General features: G+C 40.7%; 2 protein-coding genes across 2 annotated transcripts in view; one reads left to right on the top strand and one right to left on the bottom strand.

Annotated features, from left to right (window-relative positions):
• LOC138004254 (arf-GAP with SH3 domain, ANK repeat and PH domain-containing protein 2-like) overlaps positions 1-16,069 on the top strand; it is a 33,320-nt gene extending 17,251 nt beyond the window's left edge. The window contains exons 16-35 of the mRNA XM_068850729.1: positions 256-295; positions 431-479; positions 946-1,018; positions 1,560-1,598; positions 1,692-1,764; positions 2,349-2,482; positions 3,340-3,428; positions 3,531-3,618; positions 5,912-6,004; positions 6,574-6,659; positions 6,737-6,858; positions 7,182-7,249; positions 8,428-8,496; positions 9,271-9,351; positions 9,909-10,249; positions 10,973-11,479; positions 11,577-11,647; positions 12,887-12,990; positions 13,946-14,074; positions 14,711-16,069. Coding sequence (XP_068706830.1) covers positions 256-295; positions 431-479; positions 946-1,018; positions 1,560-1,598; positions 1,692-1,764; positions 2,349-2,482; positions 3,340-3,428; positions 3,531-3,618; positions 5,912-6,004; positions 6,574-6,659; positions 6,737-6,858; positions 7,182-7,249; positions 8,428-8,496; positions 9,271-9,351; positions 9,909-10,249; positions 10,973-11,479; positions 11,577-11,647; positions 12,887-12,990; positions 13,946-14,074; positions 14,711-14,785 — 2,331 coding nt within the window. The 3' untranslated portion in view covers positions 14,786-16,069. The remainder of the gene's footprint in view (positions 1-255; positions 296-430; positions 480-945; positions 1,019-1,559; positions 1,599-1,691; positions 1,765-2,348; positions 2,483-3,339; positions 3,429-3,530; positions 3,619-5,911; positions 6,005-6,573; positions 6,660-6,736; positions 6,859-7,181; positions 7,250-8,427; positions 8,497-9,270; positions 9,352-9,908; positions 10,250-10,972; positions 11,480-11,576; positions 11,648-12,886; positions 12,991-13,945; positions 14,075-14,710) is intronic.
• Positions 16,070-16,221: 152 nt separating this feature from the next.
• Positions 16,222-26,500, bottom strand: part of LOC138004255 (uncharacterized sodium-dependent transporter YocR-like) — a 22,291-nt gene continuing 12,012 nt past the window's right edge. The window contains exons 8-14 of the mRNA XM_068850730.1: positions 24,092-24,220; positions 23,006-23,145; positions 20,023-20,114; positions 19,288-19,389; positions 18,834-18,883; positions 18,070-18,190; positions 16,222-17,641 (exon numbers count right to left, since the gene is read on the bottom strand). Of these exons, the coding sequence (XP_068706831.1) occupies positions 17,471-17,641; positions 18,070-18,190; positions 18,834-18,883; positions 19,288-19,389; positions 20,023-20,114; positions 23,006-23,145; positions 24,092-24,220 (805 nt within the window). The 3' untranslated portion in view covers positions 16,222-17,470. The remainder of the gene's footprint in view (positions 17,642-18,069; positions 18,191-18,833; positions 18,884-19,287; positions 19,390-20,022; positions 20,115-23,005; positions 23,146-24,091; positions 24,221-26,500) is intronic.

Below are 26,500 nucleotides of genomic sequence, written 5' to 3'. Positions count from 1 at the left end.
GGTGAATTCGAATATAAGGCCGCGCGCAGTTGTGAGATACGGCGTTAAAATTTTTCTTCCAAGTCCTCCGAATTACGTCACCAGATCACCTGGTGAATTCAGGATTTTGGCAGTCCAACATCTTGAATTCAGGATTTTGGAAGTCGTTAACTCTAACTCTAACTCTAAGTCATAACTCTACTGAAATAACTCTATTGATAGTTAACCTCGTTGAAGAGGAGATTTATATAAGGGACACCTTACTTTTGCTTGTAGGAGGAAGATGGAAAGAAGCATACATTCAACATAGTTTCGCGTAAGATGTTCGTCCAGTTGTTTTTCAACTTTGACTTGGTTTTTTATTTGTGGCGTAAATTGCGCACTTACAACGAACTTGCCAAATTCAAGGAATTGTGATGTTAATTTTTAACAAAGTGGTTTTACTTTACAGACAACAGAACATATTTATTTCAAGCTGATGATGAAACGGATTTAGAGGCGTAAGTTTTATCGATTAATATACTTTAAATCCATCTTTACGGCGCTCTGACCTTACCATTCATTTTTCGGGCAACTTGTCTTTCATACTGCGCAATGTAACACATCTAACACTGACAAAAAACGCTCCCTTGCAATTTGCAGAAACCGTGGCAGAAAGCAGAATCAATTTCCACTTTCTGCAGCGGTGCTAACAGACTTTCTGTCAGCTGTTGCTCGGTGTGACATCCAAGTCTACAACTTGCCTCGCAGTATTTCCCTTGGCAACCACTTGCGCATGCGTTATTCGAGGCTGTTAGTTCGAACCGTCATATTAGAATGCATATTTCTCACAAAGAAAATAGTCCTCTAAGACCTTGAATGGTTGGACCAGCCAAACTGTAAAACCGTGATTAGCTACTCAGCAAGCTGGCACCTAACAACGGCAAGATTGCTCTGAAACTTCTTGCAAATTGTTTCTACTTTCAGGTGGGTGTCTGTTCTAAGCAACTGTCGGACAGAGGCGTTAGAGAAGGCATTTGGCGACAGCGACAAAGTGGAGGTACTCAGCAACATATTGTAAGAGGCGGGCCACTGCCTTTTCACTTGACGGCGATTCCCCAATGAAATAATGGCGTCCACTATTATTGTGCTTGAGGCCGGTATCTTCCCGGAATCCAATTACGTTATTATGCAAATAACCTCTTTTGCAAGTATTCTTCATTTATTGAAACCGCCTATGAAAAAATGACTGGAGTTTTAGTCTTGAGCAAAGTGTCGAGAAAATGCGCAAAACTGAATACTTTCATAACTTATGCAATATTCAACTTTGGCGAAGGAATGGAAGGAATTGAAAACGAACGAAACAATCATAGTTTGTTTGACACAGCGTCTCGCTCGCCTATAAGTTTTGCCCATTTTGAAAGCTTAAGGTTCCGGCTACGTTGTATTGGCAAACATCTTGTGAGCAAAAATCGTAAATCTTGAAGCATCTCTTACAAGTTGTGTTTGTCGGCATTGAAGTTGCATTAATATAACAGCGCTAAAAGCTTTGTTCACCCTAGGCTTGGACTTAGCTTGCTTTTCTCTTCTTTTTTTTTCAGTCTGAGGAAAACTCTTCTTTGGTCTGCAATCTTAAGGAGGTGAGATTTCAGGATGATTTTTTTTTTCCATCTGTTGCTTCCTGTTCACAGTTGTCGCTGGTTTGTAACAATTTGATTCTGATTTTCACGTAGTTGAGGCAGAGAATTGTCAAACAAGTGCGGCGGTTACCTGGGAACGATACGTGTGCGGATTGTTCTGGAAGAGGTAAAGATGGTTTGCAGGCAATGTCTACACACACACACACACACTCATGATAATGTATGTCCTTGAGTGCCAACTGTTTTTCTACGAATTTGAAAAACGAAAAGCCAATTTCGCTTTTCAATTTTCAATTTCCAAGAAAACGAAAATTAACACCGAATTAAACAAGGAAAATAAGTTTTCATTCAACAAGAAAAAATGAAAATTTGAGACCAATTTTTAATTTTCACAAAAAATAGCATTGGAAATTTAGATGCCAATTTTCACATTTCAATTTTGCGATTCGAACAACGACTTTTTATTTCTGCTTGGCGGTTCTTACTGAAATTTGAAATTCGAAGTTTCGTAGAAAAACAGTTGGCTTTCGAGCGCAAGCCGCTTGTGATGTACAGATTCAATCTATTTTTAGACGACTGAAATCGTTTCTCCAGTTTAGTAACCTTTTTGTGGTTAAACCTACATATATACTGCAACTGATTCATTTACAGCTTTGAAAACGGTGTAATTTCTTTTTTATCTCGTTTCATTCCTATATAAGCGTGTATTAGGACTATTTTAAGTGTTCCTTCCTATGCTTCATTTTGCAGATCCTACGTGGCTAGCCACCAATCTTGGTGTGCTGTTATGTATCGAATGTTCTGGAATTCACAGAGAGATGGGAGTGCACATTTCCAGAATACGATCCATTGAGTTGGACAAACTAGGAACAGTAGAATTACTTGTAAGTTCCCATCGTTTCTAGTTAGGAAACTCTGCCTCATCTTTTCTTTTTCTTCTCTTAAAAATATTTAAGGAGCAAACTTTCAGTCTACAGACTAAGTAGCTCACAGTTTACAAACGGCTTGTTGGCCGTAGAAGTTCACAGTCCAGTTGTTCGAAAGCCGATCGACACTAATCCGGGACTAAATACCTTCCGAGGGTTGAAGTTTGTATCTACAAAAACCCTTAACAATGTAATTTTATGCGGAAGGAAAACAAAAGTATAAGTGAAACTTGCAATAAGAGAACAGTTTTCAAATGCAACTATTGCCGCTGTCAATCAAAATAATCTTTTGCTTCCGGCGAAAAAGGATTTTTCCCAATATCTTTGGCAATATTTTCTCTGATGAAATGATATATGAAATGGATCATATATGAATTGCGAATATGAAATCAAGTGAAGCTATGATCCTCGCAGTTATGAACGCGATTTTTGCAATTGCATAAAGAAGCCTGAAAAATTCGGGACTTCGATCAACGGGATTTGAACCCGTGACCTCGCGATACCGGTGCGACGCTCTTACCAACTAAGCTATGAAGCCACTGACGTTGGGAGCTGATCATTTGTGGGTGCTAATGTTCCCATGAGGAATGAATCAACGATGAAATGATATATGAAATGGATCATAATTATATGAACTGCGGATATGAAATCAAGTAAAGCTATGATCCTCGCAGTTATGAACGCAATTTTTGCAATTGCGTAAAGAAGCCTGAAAAATTCAGGACTTCAGCACGGTAACCTTAAATCCCCCAAATCATCTGCGAAATATCGTCATATAAAAAGCGTTATGTTATGTTTTCCTTTTATTTTTACAGCAAGCCAAAGCAGTAGGTAATGGGGGATTCAATGAGATTATGGAAGCGACCTTAGACTACAACGAAAAACCAACAGCTTCGAGTAACATGTGAGTCGCTTTGACGTTTTATTTTTACGCAGCTTTTTTAGTTTGCCTCCTCGCATACTTGCTCCGTTTCTTAATAGTTGATGATGGTTGCTGCTTTTCTAGGGATGAACGCAAAGAGTTTATACGAGCGAAGTACATGCAACATAAGTACGCAATCAAGTCAGGAGATAATACGGAGAAAATACTACAGGTGTGTCTGAGCTTTATTTGTTTTCGAAGCTAATTTAAAAACATATTCCCTTCTACTGGTCCCCAAGGGCCGTGGACTGATCTTTCGGTCAGTAAGATAGCCCGTCCCGATCGCTTCGCTCTCCGAATTCTTTTGTTTCGCGCTCGCCGAATGTTTTTTCCGTCCTCGCCGGTAGCCTTTTCGCAGGCTAGTACCGAAAATGAGGACGCATGGAGGTTCCGAACCAGCATCGTGGACTTCCGTCTCTTCTGCGCAACCTCGCAAATTTGAAACAATACGGAGCTAAATGACGGTGTCTACTATTGTTATAGCGCATACGTTCTGCGCATCTCGAGATACTCAGGTTTCCTATGGGTGCTGCTTACTAATACAGGGATATTTTTTGCGCGGTTTTAAAACTAAGCGGGGAAAGCGGAACTCAGCAAGTGCTCTTGGAATCCAAAAAAATATTGTGGGTAACCATGCATTTTTCAAAGACAATTAAGCTTTAAGTAAGGAAAGAACGCCATACATTGCTTTGTATTTGATAGCTTTTCATAAATATTGTTGATTAATTATCTTTGGGGTGGAGAAATGGCGCAGTGACGAGAGCACTCGCCTCCCACCAATGTGGCCCGGGCTCGATTCCCAGACTCGGCGTGGTTATGCACAATTTTCTTTTCGGAATTTCCCGCATATTCATAAATCGGGCAAAAATACCTCTAAATTTGTAGGCACCGTACTTAAAAACTGACGACGGCAATGCCCCAAAGTAGCGATGATATTGAGGAGCAAAATCGTTGGCTTTAGACAGAGTAAAATTTGCAAATGCCATTTTTAGGAGGGAAAGAGTTTTAATGACGAAAAATAATCTCGCTGCAGGTGGGTTAGGTCAGTTCGCTCTGACAAAGGGCTGACACTCAAAACCTCCGCTCGGAAAAAGGATCTCGAAGCAGGTGCGTTAGGTCAGTTCGCTCTGACGAAGGGCTGACACTCAAAACCTCAGCTCCGAAAAAAGGATCTCGCTGCAGGTGCGTCAGGTCAGTTGGCTCTGACGAAGGGCTGACATTCAAAACCTCAGCTCCGAAAAAAGAATCTCGCAGCAGGTGCGTCAGGTCAGTTGGCTCTGACGAAGGGCTGACGGTCGAAACTTCAGCTCACGAAAAAGAATCTCGCTGCAGGTGCGTTATATCGGTTAGCTCTGACGAAGAAAATCGTACCGTGTAAATTGGCCCTTAGGTCAGTTCGCCCTGACGTAGGGCTGACACTCGAAACCTCATCTCCCAGAAAAGGATCTCGCTGCAGGTGCGTTCAGTCAGTTCGCCCAGACTAAGGGGCTGACACTCGAAAGAACAGCTCACAAATCTTTCTTTCACGCATCACAGTAAATTTTGTTTTTCCACACTAGGAAGTTCAACGGCGTCGGGACAAAACAATGATATCATTGGTTAATAAGGGAAAATAATCGTGCTGCACGTGCTGCACGCATTTTTGCACACATTTTCACGGTACTCTGCGTAGCAATGGCGCGAAATCACCAAGTTTGAGGTTTTAACGATAACGCTATCTTACAAATGTGAACCTTTCGTTCTCTATGTTTCTCAAGAAATTTATGTATAGGATACTTCGCCCCTATTGTGCGACGTGAACGCTATGGAATAATCGCGAACGACTCAAGATAGTGCGAAGTAATATTTTGAAGTGACGTTTTCGTCGACGTCGCCGTCGTAGACCTTTAAGAACGGTGCCTACTATTGTTATTGCGCATACGTTCTACGCATCTCCAGATATTCGGATTTCCTATCGATAGTGCTTACTAATGCAGGGATATTTTTGCGCGGTTTAAAACTATTCAGAGAAAGCAGAACTTAGCAAGTGCTCTTGCTACCCAAAAAGAAAATTGAGGGTAGGCATGCATTTTTCAGAGATAATTAAGCTTTAATTTGGAAAGGATCGCCATACATTGCTTTGTATTTTAAATCTTTTTACTAATATTGTTGATTAATTCTCTTTGAAAAATGCGTTGTTACCGCCAATTTTCGTTTTGGAATTTAATAACACTTGTTGAGATCCGCTTTTCCCGCATTTCCAAACAACCGCGCAAAAATACCTTTGAATTAGTAGGCACCGTCCTTAAGTCTCTTTCCAAAACTACAATGTGAAAGAAAATTAAGGTTTTGGCGACATTTTGTCACAAACTTAGTGGGACTTGACCTTGGCTATTGCTCAGAGCTGAAAAGCAAATTGAAACACGTGAAAAAAATGCTTCGTGTAATTGATTTGTCGTAATCATAATGAACATCAATGTTCATAGGAACTTCATCAAGCTGTGAAATCAAAGGACATTTTAGCTGTTTTACAAGCATTTGCCGAAGGAGTTGAGCTTTCAGCACCCCTCCCCGTCCACGTAAGTTGCATGTACTGTAACATTTATATACGTTACTGATGGGTGTAACTACAAGTGTTAAAAAAATACCAGGAGAAGGTTCTGTTTTACCCAGGTAGAAGCAATGTGCGATTTGTTAGCCTTTTAGAATAAAAAGCAGATTTGCTTGACGGGTGCTCGCACTCTCTCGCGTTCTGTGCGCTTGGTCTATCTTGTAGCTGGAGCTCGACCTTCTAGTTACAAGATCATTCTTCGGCTTCATTTAGTTTCGTCTTTTTTGTCAGTTGTCAAAAATCAACAAAAGATGGCGTGGGAAACCGTCTAACTTAAAACGATTGAAGAGATATGCCTTTCTTCTCTGACAGTAGCGGGAATTCCACGCACCATTCAATATTTTTGTCATAACAGTCTGTAGGACATAAGCCTCCTGAATCAACTTTGACGACCCAAGGCCTAAAAGCTTCCTTGTCGTTGGAAGGTCGACTCTAGTTAACCGGGCTTTACCATCTCCTGTAAATCAAACTTTTAACGTTGCTTAGCAATTTTTGTTGCATCTACTTGCCAACTATTTTTCATTACCTTCTTTTAAGCCTAAGAATGCCACCGCCCTGCATGTAGCGGTTGAACAGGAAGACTTGACATCACTTCACATTGTTGACTTCTTAGCGCAGAATTGGTAAGTGACCAAACTACGACCACTGTGGATCGATTGAACCGTTTTGTTCTCAATTTTTCGATCTCGCTCTTTTTCAGTAACGATGTAAACGTGGCCGATCAAGAAGGTAACACCCCACTTCATGTTGCGGCGTTGTCCAGCAAAACGGAGTGCTTGAGAGTGTTGTTAAGAGCTGGTGGAACGGATGGTCTTAATATTGGTGAGTGGATTCGTCTACTAATAGTAATTAGTATCACCCAACTAGTTCGCCCTTAAGGACCACGGAATACGGGTCAATAGCCCATTCGGCTTCTCCTCATGAGTTTCAGTCTTTGTTCTGATTGATTAAGGTAATTCCTTTGTTTGCAGTTATACGGATTTCAATTGAGAACTGCTGTTCCACATTTTCTTGAGTTCGCCCGAGATGCGGGGTCCCTCGACCGTCTAACCTTGTTTAGCAATTTCGCTTGCCTCCATTTGTCAACTCCTTTCTTTTTGTTACCTGCTCAACTCTTCGATTAATCGTTGTGTTGTTTTTCCTAGGAAACAAAGATGGTAAAACACCAGTGGACATTGCCAAAGGATTAGGACACGAAGAGACCATTGAACTGGTTAGTGTTTACTGTTTTCTTGCACCTCAATCTAGGTTGTAGGGGAATCTTTATTTAAATTTTTTGCCGCATTAGCATAAGGCTATCTTTTTCTAATCAGTCATCCCGAGAATAAAGTACTGAGTATTGAAAGTGCATTGCTTTATGAGCTATCTCTGAAAATTTGAACGTGATATACCAGATAATCAATGAGCAATGATGCTTTGAAAATTAGAGATTTCTACTAAGAATGTCATTAGCGCTTTTGCCACCGCCAATAATTAATCAGATTTTGATTGCTCATAGAGCAAGTTTCAATCGAGTGTCGTAAAACCAAAATCAAAGTAATTACTTTAGCCAATCAAAAAGGACGGAGACAATCCGGTAAACCAATCAAAACTCAAAGTTATTACACGTAGCCGACACAAAGCGCGTGAAAATGTGCACGCGCGGGCCACGATTGGTTTTGGTTTCTCTTCTGATTGGTTGAAAAAGTGGCGCGAGAACTTTGAACCAATCACTGAGTGAAGTAATGCTAAACCAAAGCAATTCGCTAATTACGTTCGTCACTGAATTGAAAACCGCTCTAACTAGCTCGCTGTCAAAGCTAACAGGCTTAAAAGAAATTAAAGATTTAACCTTTTACCTTTTGAAGTCAATTTGTAAATAGCATTATGCCTTCTGAAAGCAAACTCGCATGTTAATGAGACAAAATGTAAAAAAATAATGTCAGCAAATATTCTATTATTGGCCGTTGGGGGGAAGATAAGTCAAACGAACATTCATAAGGCACTTCCTTCGGAACTTTCTAGAAACTTCTGGGAATTTTGGCCACGGTGCTTTTTATGTAGATTACAGTCGATTAGGATAGGATAGATTGATAGATTCCTCTACGGAATAACCCCGACACTGATTTCTTATTAAAAGTGGACATGAAAAAGTCTCGAAATAGCTTGTCGTAATTAAGCAGAAGCAACGCTTGCGTATCACGCAATCACTCGAGAACTGCGCTACCCTTGTATGATTTGTACAACTAATTCTCCCACGAACGAAATGGATTAATCGCAAACACTAACAATGGTGTAAAGTTATATTTTAAAGTGGATCGTTCGCTGAGGTTGCTTTTGTTGTTGCGCGAATTCCGTAGTGTTTCTTAATTGTGGTATTTGAACTAATCCTACGCTTGTTGTCTCGTTTAGCTGAAGCAAAGCGCTGCCGATAAACTGGTGCAGTGTGAGAACGTGAAGATAGATTGGGGCCTCAACGAGGTAAGGGTAAAAGGGAACTGACTGACTACCCTACACCCAAAACCGAATTAGAAACTTTAGCCAGTTACAAACAGACGCAGGCGATCAAATGAGCCAATCATAACGCTTAGCGAACACATGCGGCCTGCGCTAAAGGCGGGAAAACGCGAGCGAATCACAAACGGGTTTTGCTCGTACCTCTGATTGGCTGACAATGTGGCGCGAGATTTTTTGTCCAATCACAATGCGCGTGATTTCTTTAAATTGAAAACTGCTCCAAGAACCAGTTGACTCATTCTACCGAGTGTTAAAATAGCACAACTTTCTCTCAGGTGGTTTAACACTCGTTTTCTAGAATAATGCATAGCTCAGTTGTTAAGTAATTTCCTTTAGTTCTTATAAGTATTAAAAGATATAAAGGTGGACCTCTTTGTTGGTTAGACCGACCTTACCGAAAATTTGCCGTCTCACATGTCCGCTTCCTTGAAAATTACCGCCAATCTGTTTGATTAGACAATTGATTTTGGCCTGACGCTCTCGGGTCAATGCATTGTTTGCCGTCTGCTGTAGCCACGATGGGAATAAGTTCCACAGAACTTTTCCTGAAAGCGATTCATTCAAGTACCCCATTCTTAAAACGAAAATCTCGTAGTTTTTGTCTGAATGGATCGTGCTTCTTGGTTTAATTTCGCCTGATTAAAAGTAGTTTTAAAACGAAAAATTGTACTTCTGTCTCATGATTAAGCTTTTTAATCAAATGAAGCTGAGAATGAAATTGTTTTATTTTTTCTCTAGGCTGATGGAATTTACGACGATCCTTTAGAACTTCTGGATATAAAACCTGAGTTTAGCGACGATGAAGCATTAAACGAGAAGGTAATAACTGGATGTCGTAATGTATTGTTTTCAGTTTTTTTCTTCAAAAACAATGGTTTTTTCCACAATTGCTTGCAGTGTAATCTCGAAATCTGATTTGCTAATTTGCCGTTGTCGATAATAGTCTAGACGACGCAGCTCGCGTCAATGTGGCACGTAATGTAATAGCCAATAAGGAACGGTCATTTTGGGAAATAATCCAATCATATTGCGGGAAAGTTATATGACAACGCTTACTCTTTCTCTGTGTCATGAGCATGGTCACGCTCTGAAATAAGCATTTTCTACGGCGTTGAATATTGCGGTAAAAGCAAATCGGACTTAGTTCAGCGATGACCGTACTCTTATCCACAACGATATTCGTCATCACAGTGTTCAAGAATTTGTTGTGGATTCATTTGGCTGGGCCTCGTGAGTCCGCAACATTTTGACCACTGTGATGACGAATATCGTTGTCGATAAGAGAACAGACAATGCTGAACCACGTTCAAGTTGTTAATTTGCAATTTGTCTCATTTAATACAAGTTTTGTAAGCGCTCTTTTGCTTTCCTCGTAGGGACGTTCAAGTCCACCTACACCACCTCGCCATCGACGCCAGTTCCATAGCCGACCTCTCAGTCAAATGATTTTACCGGGAGGGGGTTTCTCGAAGGGAGCTCAGGGGATCCCAGGGATGTGTTCCCTGGTATCAGGCTTTTCACTATCTGCAAACGAGTCACCTTCGAACGACAAGTGTACTATTGAGTCCCCTGTGATCAGACGCCGAGCACCCGTCCCTCCCACGGGTGAAACTGTCGCGGTCAATGTGCGTGCAAGCATGTTTATTCCATCGACAGCATCGGATACCAGCTTTACCGCAATGACGAGTACATTTGGTCATGGACCAAAAGGCAAAACGTAAGTTTAACTGAGTGCCACAGGTGTATTTGTCCGTGTCTCTATCATTCTTAAAGGATATAGTAAGGAGAATATATAGTGGCAATGAAGGGAAAAGCATCGCCACGAAAAACTAGATGCTGTTGCATCGAGGCATTTAGAAAGCCTTTTAATTTCAATTCTGAACGTAACCGCGATTTCCCGAGGTAAAGCTATTGCAGAACGAATCCATACATACGTCCAGACGATCAGTAGAGTGAATAGTACAATTTATAGAGAGATGAGTATGGATTTGTCCTCAGGAGCCTTCATTTCCTACTTGTCGTAGTCCACCTAAGAAAACACGTCTATCAACAAGCACAACTCTCTTTTGATGCTTCCAATTATTCTGTTCAATAGGACTGTGAGATGTTGATTATTATCCCGAAACAGCGTTTCAATAACGTTTCAATTTAAGGGGATTTTAGTGTAGCAAGGAATACCGTGTACTAGCCTGTGATGTGAAGGGCTTTGACTCTGTACTATCTTCTCGGATATAGACGAAAAACCGTTCAATGTTTATGGCAAGAACCCACACACCATTCAGAAAAAGAGTAACTCACGGTGCTTTGGTCTGTCTTCTGTGGTATGTCACGGCTCAGAGCGTAAATTCTTGGAGATTCTAAGCTACATCAATCTTCTCTACAGACCGAGGGTAGCTAGAACATGATAGAGCATGATGACTTGTCTGTTTTTGCTTTGCAGAGCTGATGAAGCTGGAGTTGACCTGCCAGACGCCCCTCCCCCCATCCCACCCGTGCGCTGTTCCTCCGTCAGTCGGGACCGGGATAAACGTTTTGGTGTTGATATACCCCTCCCCCCATTACCCGCAAAACCAAAGTTTGACGACACCCCAAACAGACCGCCTCCTCCAGACGGCAAAACGCGACCCCTCACAGAGATGTTCAATAGACGAGCTCCGCCTATTCCACCTGCTCCTAAACGAACTGCGTCGGACCTGAAACCGTCCGCACCCCCTCTTCCCATGCACCGACGATCTAAATCCGACGGAAAATCTCCCTTTGATGAGGATATCCCGGCGCGTTCGGGATTAGCATCCAAACCTCCCTTGGAGAAGAAGCTTTCTGGTCCAATGAGTGCTAAAGACGATGATAAGAATCGCCCTTTACCTCCACCCAGACCTCTGAAGCACAACTCGGTCAGAGTGACGTCATCTCCGTCATTAGTGGCCAATGGTGACATCTCGCCAAGGTCAGTGTTGAACATCCAAACTTTTTGGAATTTCATGTGAGCTTAATTAATTAATTAATTACGTGTCTCGATTAACGAAAAGTCATTTTGACTTCAGGTTTGCTTCATTACCGCGTCCTCCACAGCGTGCTGGGTCGGAGTTAACCTCAGGCATTCCTCCTCCACCAGGTAACTATATTAGAGAGTTTTAAGATCTACGACAACGACGATTATTCCATGTCGTTCATGTCGTACAAAGCAGACGAAGTATCCTAAAAATAAATCGGTACGAGCGGTTTCAGAGTAAAAACTAAAGAATGAAAGATTAACATTGGTACATTCGCGTTGTCGTCCAAACCTCAAATTTGTTGATTTCAAGTCGTTGTTGCGAAGAGTATTGCAAAAATATGTGGTAAAATGCGTGCCGCGCGTGCAGCACGATTATTTTTTGTCTTTTAATCAATGATATTGTTGTTTTGTGCCGTTCTCAGTCATTGACGACCGCGTCTTTATTCTTCATCTCCTTACCTCATGGCTCTTGTTGGAGTGGAATCAACCTCTTCTACCACAACTGGTTTTGGTTGACGCGATTTTAATTTCTTACTAAAGCATTTTTCGACTGTTTTCCACTAAAAACGCATAATCTCCATGAAAGTGTCATTTCCAGGCTTGTACGCTTTAACAAGTGGAGGAAACCGAGTCTCCACACGACTCTGAGGAGTCTGCGGAAAACAGACCATTTTACAGTTGTAGCTACAATAGGTTACCTGGCCTAATAGAAGCGAGGCTGTCTGTGACCCTGCTTTGATACAAACCTTTGTGATTTTCTAACGTTAATGTTGACTAATTAGAATTACAACAACACAATTTACATGATAAAAGCAGGGAAGTCTGTATCAATACAAGGTCACCGGTAGCCTCGTAGCCATTCATAGGCTAGGTCACTGAGCAAACAACTGTAAAAAAGTCTATTCGCCCAATGGCCGTTTCAACATTTCCAAGTTTATCATTAGAGAACCCATGCAAAGTTTATGCCACAGGGCTATATAGGCTCCTGTAACTCAGAGGCAGAACTAGCAACTTGAAACCAAAGAAGAATTGGGAAGTTCGTGGTTCTGTCTCTGTGAGGAGCAGTGCACTCGGAATTTGTCCCAATGTCTCCGGGCCACCATTCAAAATATACACCTCTTAATCTACCTGGGATAAACAATTACTATTTGCTCTTCTACAATTGCGAGAATGCCGCACTTCGACCGAATCAGTCCCAACAGTATAGGAAATTTTCTGCTCTACTGGCTGTGGTGGCTTGTCATTTGTGGCTTTTCATGGGTGGGTTGGTGTAAATGCTTGAAGATAATGACCACTGCAGGCAAATTGTAAATCTCTGGGTGATGACAACTAGTGATTACGTCTTAATTGAATCTTCAGCAAACTTCGACAGGAAAAGTAAGGAAATCGTCAAAGAGGAGAGAGAAACCGCTGAACCAGAAAGTCTTGTACCAGGTCTTCCGCCACGATTACACAGCCCTAGGGTAAGCAAGTGGTTGCTGTGTTGCATCTTCGAGGTGCTACGGAAATGTCTCCTGTCGTCATGTTGCCATTAATTCTTGGGGCAGTGATTGAGAGTTGCCAGAGGCTTTTCGAAAACATACGATGCAATTCTGATTTGCAAATTCTGCTTAAGTTTAGGATGACACAGTTCAAGACAAAGCTCGTTTTTCTTTTGATTAGGAAACAAAGAATGAGTTGGAATTTCTAGATCAAGGAGAAACTTCGAGCAAAAAAGAAAGAAAATAGCACGAGGATTGACTGAGAGCTGTTCTACTTTTGCTTAGTCCACCTAGAGCGAGCGGGGAAAAACACAGCCACGCGAGAAAAAATGGTCGCACGAATATCTAACTTACCTTCAGATTGAGGAGCTGCTTCGAAAAAGGTTACTGCGCAATTGCAGGAGCTTATAGCCTGCCAGTTGAGGTTTCTCATGGCATTCTTGTACACTACGCTATTTTTTAGACTAGGTCAAAACAAGTTTCGGATCGCATAGGTGAGCGTTCTGGATTGCAAACTCAAGGGTATTAGAGCGAGTTTCAATCGAGTGTCGTAAAACCAAAACCAAAGGAATTACTTTGGCCAATCAAAAAGGACGAAGACAATCCAGTGAACCATCAAAACTCGAAGTAATTACACGTAGCCGACACAAAGCGCGGGAAAATGTGCACGCGCAAGCCACGATTGGTTTTGGTTTCACTTCTGATTGGTTGAAAAAGGGCGCGAGAACTTTGAACCAATCAATGAGTGAAGTAATAAAAAACCAAAGCAATTCGCTACTTAGTTTCGACACTTACGATTGGTTTGAAAAGCCTGGTTTTACGAGACGGAAAGTCCAAAAATAACTCCATCCTTATAAAGGCCTTGACTTAAATATCGCTGCGCGCTTCCGCTAAAGTGTTTCTGACATTTTTCTAACTTCGTCCGTTCTCAATGCAGACTTCCTCTGGTCTTCCACGTCGAGTGCAAGCACTTTACGACTGCGAAGCCGATAATGACGATGAGCTTACCTTCAGGGAAGGAGACATCATTTTAGTAACAGGGGAGGGGGAGGACGCGGAGTGGTGGGTAAGTATCCATTAACACTCTGGAGGGGATAGGAGGTATTCCCTATTTTAAAAGATTGTTAAAAAGATGTAGAAAAATACAAACATAGAATCAACTTCGTTTGCTCGACCCGTTCTGTAAATTACAGCTCTCTGTTTTATCCATATTTATAACATGGAGGGCAAAATTACTGAATACTGATTGGCTGAGACCGAGCGTATTTTCATTAATTTTAGTAATTGCCCCAGGTAAAATTACTTTCATGCAGTAAATGTTTTTGTATTGCCCTCGTCGCCGCGTCTGAAAATACTTGTGATATTAATCCTTAATTTTACTCGGTCCCATGCGATTATCCATACTAATTCATGGTCCGAGTGTGAATATCATAGAACTGGTAAAAACGCGACCCTTACTTGCAGGTCAGCCCTTGAAAATAAGGGAAAATACCAGAGATATGCCTGATGAAATGTTGTTCTCGCTGGACTTAAAATGCGTAGCTTCGCATTCAGATCGGATACATTTTTGTCTGAATTCCATTTCTCACTGTCTTTAATGTTTTATCTTCTCGCAGCTTAGATTTAATTTTACTATCTCAAAAACGTCAACTGTGGAATCCCAGACCCATTTGGTAGCACTTCTTTGTTAATTGTTTTTCAGATGGGAGAGATCGAAGGGCAGCCGCAAAATTCTGGAGTTTTTCCCATCAGCTTCGTGAGAGTTCTTTCCCAGTAACGTCTAGCCACCATAAGCAATTCTTTGCAACAGTCACGCAATCTTCTAAGGCGGTCACGCATGCACACCCTTCCCTATCGTGACATTAATTTTGAGATCCTCAAATCATGCTAGTTTTACAATGCACGAGTTCTGTTCTCGTTTAAATACTTTGTATAAAAATAATTGTATCTTCTACAAGAATCGGTCTTATTTTGTAGCTTCAACGTTTTATCTCCCAGAAATTTTTAACTTTTATAGTTGAAATGCTGAAGCCTTTGAGTCGTTTTGGCAAACGATTTGTACAAATCAGTACTTAATTTGATCCAAAGACAGAAAAGACATGAGCTTTAATTTATTTGAAGAATGTGTATTTTGATCAAACGACATCAAAGTAGTTTGTTGCCGATGCAAAACAAGTTTTATGGTTTTGCTCGCGTGAATGACTGAATTGATGTATGTTGGTTCTGTTAACTTTTCATTTTATTTTTGTGAGTAGCAATTCATCCTGTTGCTATGATAATAGTCCAAACGCGATTTTAAATAAAATAGTAGACATTAGGATGGCGAAAATTGTAATATTATTGGTTTTGCAAAGTATTACATCGGTTTATAAGCGAGTGTCGTGGAATCAACACCGAAATATTTGAGTTAAGTAGCAGCTCTCATAGCGAATGTCGTTGGCTCGATACCCAAGCCAAAACAAAAAAAAAACAATGACTTATATTTAAAAACAATAGAAGCTGCTTACGACACCAAACAATAGCAGGTTTCTAGAGCTGCTGCATTACTGAAATAGTTAACTTTGCTTAGTCGTAACAGACGCAGACAATCGAGCGAATCAGAACGCAGAACGAGTAAGAGTATTCATAATTGTTTTAATCTTATTGGCTAAGAATTTGCTGCGCGATGTTTTAGCCAATCAAGGAGTGTAGTAATTCAAATCCTATGGAACCGTGAAATTCTTTTCGATACTCAATTGTAAACCAATCAGACTGGCTATTACATTCCCAATCCTTGATTGGTTGTATGCATGCAGTAGTTAAGGATCTTTGTTAAGTTCCTCATCAACGTAACTTACAGGATCCCAAAGCGGACTGTTTTATTTATCGAAAGCATTGTTTAGGTGCCTCTGGTTTTGTCATATTGCAAAAATTATTTTTATGGTAAATAGATATTTTATGGTAAAATTGTCATATCTGTAACATAAATTTGCTCGAGAAAATGGGTTTTTAGGTACAATGGAGACTCATTGGTAGACTGAAGATGTATTTTTCAAATTAATTAAAGGCAGTTCCCATATTCTTTATTGTACATGTCTATTTTATTTCGTGTGGATCACACCTGGATGTGAGAAATTTACAAAAGCAGTCCCTAACATCGATAAATCAACGTATAAAAAAGTTATATTTTTAGAGGGGTTTTCATTTGAGAACCGAAGCACTTATTTTGACCAATCAAATCGTGTGACGCGGGAAAGCAAGCCGGGGAATAGACAGTTTTCGAATTCTCACGGCTGGACTGAATCTAGCACGAAATGAAGGCTGATGCGGGCAAGTTAATAGACCTTATTCACGATGGCTGCCATGTTGGATTTGCTATTATCATGCAAGTTCGAGAGGTTATAACGAACACCTTAGCCACACAGATGATTTGTTTGACGTTCATTGAATATTTATCACCTAAGCAGTAAAATACAATCATTACACAACTTACCTCGACGTTTTTTTAGTGAAAAATGAGCAGATAACGAAGTAGAAAGTCAAAATGTCAAAGGCAATCAAAAGATAAAAAAAATTTTTAGAAGGTACTTAATTCTAAATACTAAAATGGACTTTTTGCAATGTTATATTTCAATATTTCGTTGAGCCGATTTTCCGCAATTTGCTTTTTTTTCAATGTTTGCCCCCCAGCATAACGCATGGCTAATTTGCATGACAATATGAAAACCAACATGGCGGCTATCGTGAATAAGGCCTATTTGCCTGCATTAGCCTCCATTTCATTCTAGATCCAGTCCAGCCGTGAGAATTCGAAAATGGTCTATTTAGCGAGCAATTTTTTAAGGTACTATATCGTCCAGAGCGCATGTGCGAATTGGTCAGGTTTGGAAAATGTGAGCCCAATTTTCAAGACTCCGCGTAGCTTATTTCATCTTCTTGAATCGCGTTAGTATGAGGAATTTTTGCTTACAAACAGTCGTAAGTAATTGTAGAAGGTTTTTGTGATGAGAATTAAGATTCTGGGCCCGGTTGCTCAAAAGCCGATTAACGCTAATCCCAGATTAAAAATTAACCAAACAGTTTATTTCTCGTCTCTCAAATGCAGTTCAGCGCTGATATTCCGCAAAACTTTATATTAATAGAAGTCACCCTTGAAAAGCAAAAACAGGCAAAAGAAACTTTCACCAAAAAGTTGAAAACATGAAACAAAAGTTTATGCTAATCCTGGATTAAGTTAATCGGCTTTCGAAGGATTACATTCCTGGAACTGATATGTCCATTAGCGTCGACAGTCGGTCCTTACTACGCATGTGCTCCAGCTGACATAGTCTACTCAGTCCCTTTAATCCTGCGGATTCTCAAATGAAAAGCGCTCTCTCTATGAGGTATAAGTGCATATAAAAATTGTTTCCTTTCTTCGTTAGTGGATACGTGACGGTGTCCGTCACGAAAGTTGGAAATTGTGAGAATGTGGCGTTAGATTCTACCTACAATCGAACACCGAAGTATCATCTTGATTGCCTTGTTCTGCGTTAGTGAATACTTGACGCTGTGTATCTCGAATACTAGAAATTCTGTGAATCCGTCTTCTTGTTCGGCGCCGAAACATCCACAACGCATTCGCCAAGACCAACAATGTTAAAACGACAAGCCACTAAAAGGAAAATAATAAGATAAGAACCAGCCCATATAAGTTGAAATCAGAAATCACTGTCGTCCGATTTAAACACTGGAAAGATCCTGCAGGCCTTCAAGCCATGTTTTTGTTTGATAACGCATGTGTAGGAATAGAGTGTTTTCACTCACGTGATCAGTAACCTTGTTTCTCCACCGAAACAAAAGAAAACATTTGCATGATAAAAGAGCTCAATTCCCGGAGGATTAGTTGGGGACACCAACATGGCCGCCGTGACGTCACGTGAAAACACTCTATGAAACCGGATATTTTCAAAAACGGGTTGAAATGTTCGAGGTGAAAAAGCAATCTTTAGCCCAGGCTCTCTCGTCCTCCTCATTTGGGAAAAAAAGGAGAAAAATCCTGTAGCAGACTAAAGAGCCACAGGATTCTAAATGTTTTCTTACCTCGACCAGACATGACATCAAGGACTCTCGCCCTATATCATACCACTTGGTCTCTTTATCGTGCACTGTTTCGATTACAAACGTCACTATTAACGAGACTGCAATTACGGGATCGACAAACCTGAAAACAGATGAATGAAAGCTTTGATTGAATTCAGCTGAAACTCTTAAGTGTCGGCACTTTCGAACACTCTAAGGCGGGTAATTACGCAATGGTTTTCCATCTGAAACTTCAAGTACGCGAATTTTGTTAAATTAAGTCTGAACGCACAACTGTCCCAAGCTGGAGCTGTCCTCAGCAAACATGGAGCTCTTTGAATTCTCAGTTTCACTATTGCAGCAGAACACAGCTCTATCGGGTTTAGGAAAATGGGACATATTGTCTCCGATACGTTTCTATAGCTGCCCGCTGACCGTAACGGTCTCCGTTGTCTGATCAGCGCTCCACAGCAGACGCAACCATTGCTATGACAATTTCAACCGCGTTTTGAGAGATTATAGTCCGGAAAGAACAGGGGCCCGTTTCTTGAAAGTCCCGAAATCTTTTCGGGCCCGAAAAGCCATTTGTGAAATTGCTAACCGCTTGTTTTGGAAAGCCGATCTTTTAAATTGTTTTCAAGCTAACTAAAAGAAACACGTCTGTGAAGTTTGACGACTTAAATCCTTTCCGTTCTTGAAATACAAAGGGAATTGTGACACCCGAAAGTGGCCCGTAAAGTTTCGGGACTTTCGAGAAACGGGCCCTAGGACCGAGTGTGACGTACTTGATGATGTAATCCCAGATTCTTGGCAGGGTCCAGTCTTCAAGTCCAAACTGAAGCATATGAAAACAAAAACATTTTATGGCTAGTTTTCATTACCGATATAAAGAACGCTCTGATTGGCTAATTGTCGGGGCTATATTTTACCATGACGCCCACAGGACAGTTACAAATTATGCAAATTAAAAACAGTAATTAAATTAACATGCCAATCAAATATTAAACATTTCTAACCTGAGACTCGTTCTCATTCTTACTCGTTTTTAACACCATGTACAGTGGCTCTTTAATGTGAAGTTCAATTCGAGTCCTGTGTGTTCTTATGTGAACCAGGAAACAACTATTGCTTCATATCTTAAGTCGATAAAAGGCGGGTTACAATAAAGAAATAGGAAAGAAGTTACCTTTACTGATCTAGTTTTAACTTCAGTTTCGTGATTCCTGTTGATTGGCATACCTGATTAACTATATCATCACGGAACTTTGAAGTCCCATAACGGATTGGTATGGTTATTGCCACCACACCTGCCAAGACCTGACCAAATGCCCACACAAAGTCCTGTAAGTATATATAATAAATAAGACGGTGAGACTGGACCTCTTTGCAGATGGGTATGATAAACCGTTGGTCTTTCACAGGGCACGCACCACGCATGTCCAGAAATTCACCTAATCATGAACCCATGGGTTCCTGACCTAATTGAAGGAACGCTCCAGTTTTGACATCCAACACGAAGTGTGTCTTTAAGTCTAAGCATTTGCTACCTATTTCCAACAATAAGGTAAAAAAGGGTAAAGGTTAGCGTTATTTTCAGCTTTGGCTGGATAACTTCTGCTGTTTATCCTTTCTTGAGGAGCAGCACTTTGGAGACACGTCGTAATGTTAATTAACAATTAGACCCTTCGCTCGCAAGGGCTACGGGTCAATAGCCCATGAGGCGAAGCCGAATGGGCTATTGACCCGTGGCCTTTGAGGACGAAGGGCCTAATTGTTTTAATAACCCCCCCCCCCCCCCCCCCCTTACCCCAAACAGCAATCTGACCATAATTTTCTCTGTTTTTACGACTGTTGCGCGTCGTCTCAGATTGAGTCAAGCTTACACGAAATCGAACAAAAGCAGGCAAAACGACTCCTTTGATAGTACTTCTTCGTGTTTGAGCGCACTAAACTGAACCTTACTGAAGCTCTCACCTGGTTGACTAAAATATCAAGATTCAAGGCAGATGGGATTCCAAGGCAAAATATCCCAAGAGACACAAGGGCCAGAGAAAACTTCCGGGGGACTGTTAACAACGAAAAAACAACATTCCAATAAATTTCACGTGCTAAGTTACATTCAAGGAAATTCCATTTAAATTAAGAGAATTAACAATTATTCGCCCAAGGCGAAGTGAATATTGGTGAATATTTACAGAGACGTAGTCGAGGTAAATCACGATAAAAGGGCACGAAAAGTGCTTGATTAGCTTAGAAGCCACGCCTCCAAAATGTTATAATCACCGGGTAGCGCGGTGAATATGACACTAACTTCTTACATTCACCGCTGAAAATTATACTAAAATGCGTTATTCGTACTTTGTTCGGTTCCATTGTACGCAAGGAAGTGATATGAAAACGATAGAAGTAGTAAGAAGAAGCGAGAACAGCAGATGAGTGCTTCTCTCTTTTTTTTTTTTGTGAAAGAGATTGACAAGGAAAGCGTAGTTTTCTGTCAAGTCTACTTGTTAAAGGGGCTATGTTACGTTATTTAAGGGTGTTAAGGGGAATTCTTCAGTAAATCGTGAGTTTAAAACTCGAAAATGGTAATGTAGAATTCCTTTACTGATCATGAAATTATCGTTACATCACAAACAAGATGATTCTGAGCACAGACGACCTTAATCCAGGCAATTTACCATGAAAACTTGAAAAACGTCGGGCCGACATTTTTCAAGATTACTCAAATACAATTAGTTTCAATCTTGTCCATTTGTGTCCATCCATTTATGTCGTTCGACAGTTTTAAGAGGCTATCGGGTGTTTTTGCAAGGCTTTCTTGTTGCCATGGTAACTTTTTACGTCACAAAAATGACTGTATCTTGCTCGGCAATAATTGATGTTTCACATGGTACCATAAGATTGCTGTTACGTGATAAAGAGTTGTACTGCGGTGTCAATCCTTCTAATTAAATAACAAGGTCTCTTGAAAGTGTTGAAACTGCTTTGAGCCACCTTAAGCTCATTTCTTTCATGTTATGTACAGACATCAAGTAACTTCTCCGAAGAGAGAGGCAAGACAGAGAATTTTCGTGCTCTTTTGAAAAGCAGCAGCATGTCGTTCGTCGCGTCAATTAAACGCCTATGTCACGTCATTTTTACAGACCGATCAATTTTTAGACTACCTTTCCCGCAAGAAACAAAAGCAGTTCTGGTTCGGTGACGCAAATTTCCGTTTCCGTCGTTGCCATTTGGACGAGGACACATTTAGAACAGTTTTCACTGTTAAGTTTGTCGTTTGCAAATGACGGAAAAAAAAAACTTTATCCAGGACTAGATTAGCAGCGTATGTCACTTAGAATTTAAAAAAACTCAAAAAACCTTAGGAATAACTTTAGAAAAAAAACTCAGAAAAAGTTGAGTGAACGATACGGAACACAGTTCAACGGTTGAAGAGCATACGCACTTATCCACTACACTCTCGAGACAAAGACTCCAAACATTGCAATTTTAAAGTATTGTAATGAAGCTAACCCTAACAATTATTGAAAGCTAATCAAATAAAAAAGGCTTGGTTCCTAAGAATGGTATCGACCGTTTACGAAACGGAAATTAGGTTCGGTGACGCTATGACGTCAAGTTAGCTTCTTGTGATTGGTGATTGAAGTAAAATTTCTATGGGAATCTCATTCGCCGGAAATTCAATCTAAAAGTAAATTGGTCTGTGAAGACGTCGTGACAGGAATATAAGGCTGTTGTTCGTTCCTGGTCATGGGCTCCTGGCGCGAAGTAAAATTTCTATGTTAGCACGGTGCTCTATGAGGAATGATGGCCCAAACCAATCATCGCGCGTGCGAAATCAACGCAAGATAGAGCGAGTTTCAATCGAGTGTCGTAAAACCAAAGCCAAAGTAATTACTTTGGCCAATCAAAAAGGAGGGAGACAATCCAGTAAACCAATCAAAACTCGAAGTAATCACACGCAGCCGGCACAAAGCGCGGGAAAATGTGCACGAGCGAGCCACGATTGGTTTTGGTTTCGCTTCTGATTGGTTGAAAAAGTGGCGCGAGAACTTTGAACCAATTACTGAGTGAAGTAATGCAACACCAAAGCAATTCGCTAATTCCTTTCGACACTCAATTGAAAACCGCTCTAACGTGAGAGGTTTTCCGTTTAAACCTCAGTGCCTTGAACTGCTTAAGGGACTGTGCAATAATTATCAGGAGGGGGGGGGACCTAAAACCAGAGGGGGGGCCTTCAGTTAAAATAATGGAAGGGAGGAGGGGCTCTACATTAGATTTCTCAAGTAAGTTGAGGGGGGGTCTTAATTAAATTTCACAAATTCGATAATAAATAAATAAACATTTTCCAACTCTACCTAAAGGAACACGGTTTAGCCGTCAGCGGAGGGAAAACAGCGCTCGTAGCTCGTGTTCTAGGTGCTGGGGAAGCTCAAGGTAAAGAAAACCCGGATGAGCAGCAATCTAGCACTTCCGAAGACCAAGAAGATAATGAACAATCAGACGATTCGGAAATTGACGATTATGAAGAACAAAGTTTCGAGGTGCTCTTTATCCCTGACGACGCAGTGGAATGCGTTGCAGTACGGTGAATAAAGGTGCGGGTTAGAGAGGGGGGGGCACATCATAATTTTGAGAGAACGTGAGGGGGGGTCAGAGCTAATCTTGACGCTGCTGGAGGGGGGACCTATCCAATTTTTCCTTTGGTGAAGCTCATTTTAGGACCCCCCTTCCTGATAATTATTGCACAGTCCCTAAAGAGCACATTTTTATCACAAATCTTGAAAGGAATACACTCAAAACATGCTTTCCATTCAAAAGAACTTGGAGTAATCGCGAAATTATTCCAACCACGAAAAGTTGTTTCTCAGACGACAATTTCGTAGTCCCTTCTAGTAAACTGAAGTGTACCAACTACTATTACAAAACCAACAATTTATGGCCGAAAAAAACCCACTTTTCATTTCCTGCAATGTGTGTATCGGTAACTCGAGCAAAGCTACAAGAGAGGTGACACCAGCCAGAGATAAACACAAGAAGAACAAACTAGACAGAATGCGACCTGGAACTCCCAGCTCCGAGTAGAGCACAGGCATCCTGGACAAGATAAGAAAAGCAAATACAAGAATTAAACAGGATATTTTGCAACTGAAAGTCGATGCGGTAAGGCTAAGGTTGGCCAAATCCACACGTGTGAGTTTTGTTTGAAAACACACAGACATTTTCATGCGTTTTCGCGTATCGTCCACCTTAACACGACCAAAAACGTCAATGAAAATGAAGACTTTTGACAACTGTTTATGAAGTGGAGACTTTCGAAAAAAGGAATGAAGGAGTAAGTTTCTTACGAAACTGTGGCGCTGACGTTTCGAGCGTTAGCCCTTAGTCAGAGAGAACTAAGAGAACTAAGGAATAGGTTGGTTTCACGTGACGTCATCGCTGCTACGTTGGTGGACGAAAACAAAAGATCTCTCATTTTCTCCTTTCGTTCGTCCACCAGGAATCGTACATTGCATCATTGTTATCTGTGTCTCTAGAGATAAGTTACAAACCAGGTACCTATTGTGGGTTGTTGGTGGTTTTTATAAGAGCTGGAAGAGCTTTCGGTAGAGCAATGGTGACGTGAATACACGAATAAATTAAAAGAATGATCGATGAATGAAAAGCGTTCATTGAATCTGTAGGGTTGAGAGTCTTGAGAGTGCCAAGTTGAGAAAAAAAACACACTCTCGAAAAAGCTCTCGTTGAGGTGGGGATAAGTTAAAACGATTCATTAAAAGCGCAGGAGAATTTTAACATGAGTATTTTACTTCGTTTTCTTTGTGCGACAGACTAGAAATGTGAAGATGATATGAAAACTCTTGTGTGGTTGAAAATAGTTTGCTTCGCTTACTTCGAAATAAAATCGGACAATTTTGATGAGATATATTTGTGGATGGGGAAAAAGGCTAATCTCTTTTCTAACCTTCCATTAATGGGACTCAAATCCCCAGGGTATCCCTGGGGAATATTAAAGCTCCGGTTTGACCGGAACAAAACATACCACAAGAAAGTGAGACCTGTATTGGCATATCCATCTTCCTTGAGTAATTTCGCGATCTCAGTCGTGTTAACTCCTTCTTTGATTTTTGTAGAGAAGACCGTAGAATACAACATCACGGCGCTAAGCAAGCTGCGAGAACCACAAAGGAAAACGATTAAAACAACGTAATTAGAGAAAACGGGGAAAGCTTTTGAAGGATCGATAATGTTACCATCTGTTTTCGTACGATTGCAAAGAACTGCCTGGTTTTTAGCATTTACCAAATAAGGTAGTTTTTAAACCATGCTTCGCAACGCTTGGGTGCATTATGTAAAAGATATAGGGAGATATTTTGTTATCTGTTCGGATTCTGCAACCGAAAATACAAGTAACTGGAAACGCTATTAGAACTGGAAAATAAAATTTGCGTCGAAAACTCGTCAAAATCTAAAGGTGATTTTGTCTCTCTGAAAATATTAGCTTTGTAGAAGCAATGAGATCGAAATTTTTGTCATAATATGAAACTTAAGCTCAAAAAAATATTTCACTCAAAAATAACAACGAAGATCCTATTTGACCTCATTCTTAGCCTTTCCCAAAAGATTTTTACCAAAAATTTGTTGAAGGTCCAAAAGTTACTCCGATAGCGTTGCTTTTAAATTACTACGTTTACTGATTGGCTTAAATTTCTCGCGTCAGATCAGACAATCAGAAACAAGCTAAGCCGCAATTATTCGTTGCGTGTCCACGCAATTTCCCGCGCTCAGCACCGGCTGCATGTATCCGCCTGTCGTTATGTTTGGCTGATGGCGGATTCGTTTCCTTGTGTCTCTTGTGATTGGCCAAAGAAGCTATACATTTGTCTTTGTTTTACGGCTCTCATATTGAAGACCGATCCAATTAAAAAGGACTTTATATCTGCGGTAACCAAAAGGGAGTTTAAGAATAGGGACCTTAAGATCTACGACGGCGACTTCAACGAAAACGTCACCTCAAAATATCACTTTGCTTTATCATAATTCTCGCCCGGTTATTCTATCTCGTTCACTTCTTACAATTTGGTTTGGGCAAAGTATCGTACAAATAAATTGGTACGAGCAGTTACAAAGTGAAAATAGAGAATGAAAGATTCTCTATTGCATGCTCACGTTGTCGTCAAAACTTCAAATTTGGTGATTTCACGTCGTCCTTGTGCAGAATACCACAAGAATACTTGCTAAAATCCGTGCTGCACGTGCTGCACGATTATTTATGCTCTTTTAACCAATGATATCATTGTTTTGCGCCATTGTTGTTGCCGCGTCGCCGTCGTAAAATCTTAAGCTCCCTAATAGTAAAGACGACGGCTACGGCTACGGCAACGCCACAAAGCAAGAATATTATTGGTTGAAAAAGGAAAAATGCTCGTGCTGCACGTGCAACACGAATTTCCGTGCATTTCTTTGCCGTACTCCACACAACAACAACGTGAAATCACCAAATTTTAGGTTTCGACGACAACGTGAGCATATAACAATGAAAAAGGTCATTTTCAGTTTTGACTTTAAAACCGTTCGTACCCATCCATTTACAGGATAGTTCGCCTGTATTGTACAAGGTGAACAAGACGGATTAATCGCAAAATACTTGCGATAGCGCTAAGTTATATTTTGGACTAACGTTTTCGTTGCTGTAGCCGTCGTCTTTGCTAAAACTCCCTATTAAACGACGACGGCTACGGCTACGGCAACGAGAACGCCACAAATCAAGAATATCATTGGTTAAAAAGTGGAAAAATAATCGTGCTGCACGTGCGGCACGCATTTTAAATTAGCAAATATTTTCGCGGTACTCGGCATAACGACAACGCTCGCGAAATCACTTAAGTTGACGTGAGCGTACAAATGCGAACTTTAACGCTAAAACCGCTCGTATAAATTTAGTTTTAGGATAATTCGCCAACATTGTTCGATGTAAACAAGATGAAATAAACGTGAAGGACTTAAAATTGTGTAAACTGATGTTTTGAGGTCACGTTTTCGTCGACGTTACCGTCGCCCCGTTAAAGAGAGTCGAGAGGTTTACCATCCTGGTTACGTGATACGGCAAACGGCAGTTTACTACTTGTTAGAGCGACTTTCGTATGACCTTGAAAAAAGTGTTCGCAATTGATTTCACGGACCAATGTTTGGCAAGATTAAAACAAAGCTTCTCCTTATTCGCGCCAAGGAAACTCCTCATATGGGTAGTACACATTTGATTGCCCAATCACATTACTGCATCCAAATGACGTCACAGCGAAATACCGATCGCTTTCTTGAAAGTTCTAGGGAGATATGACGTTGTTTGCATCCGCGTTCGCTAAGCCAATGAAAATCGCGCTCGCTTGTTTTTGTTCCATAAACCAATTAAATGTTTTGCATTCTGTTTAAGTTCTGTTGCGTTTATTTT

Source organism: Montipora foliosa, chromosome 5 (assembly GCF_036669935.1).
Source record: "Montipora foliosa isolate CH-2021 chromosome 5, ASM3666993v2, whole genome shotgun sequence".
NCBI lineage: Eukaryota > Metazoa > Cnidaria > Anthozoa > Scleractinia > Acroporidae > Montipora > Montipora foliosa.
The sequence above is the reverse complement of the archived record's forward strand: the minus strand, read 5'-3'. Positions and strand labels throughout refer to the sequence as shown.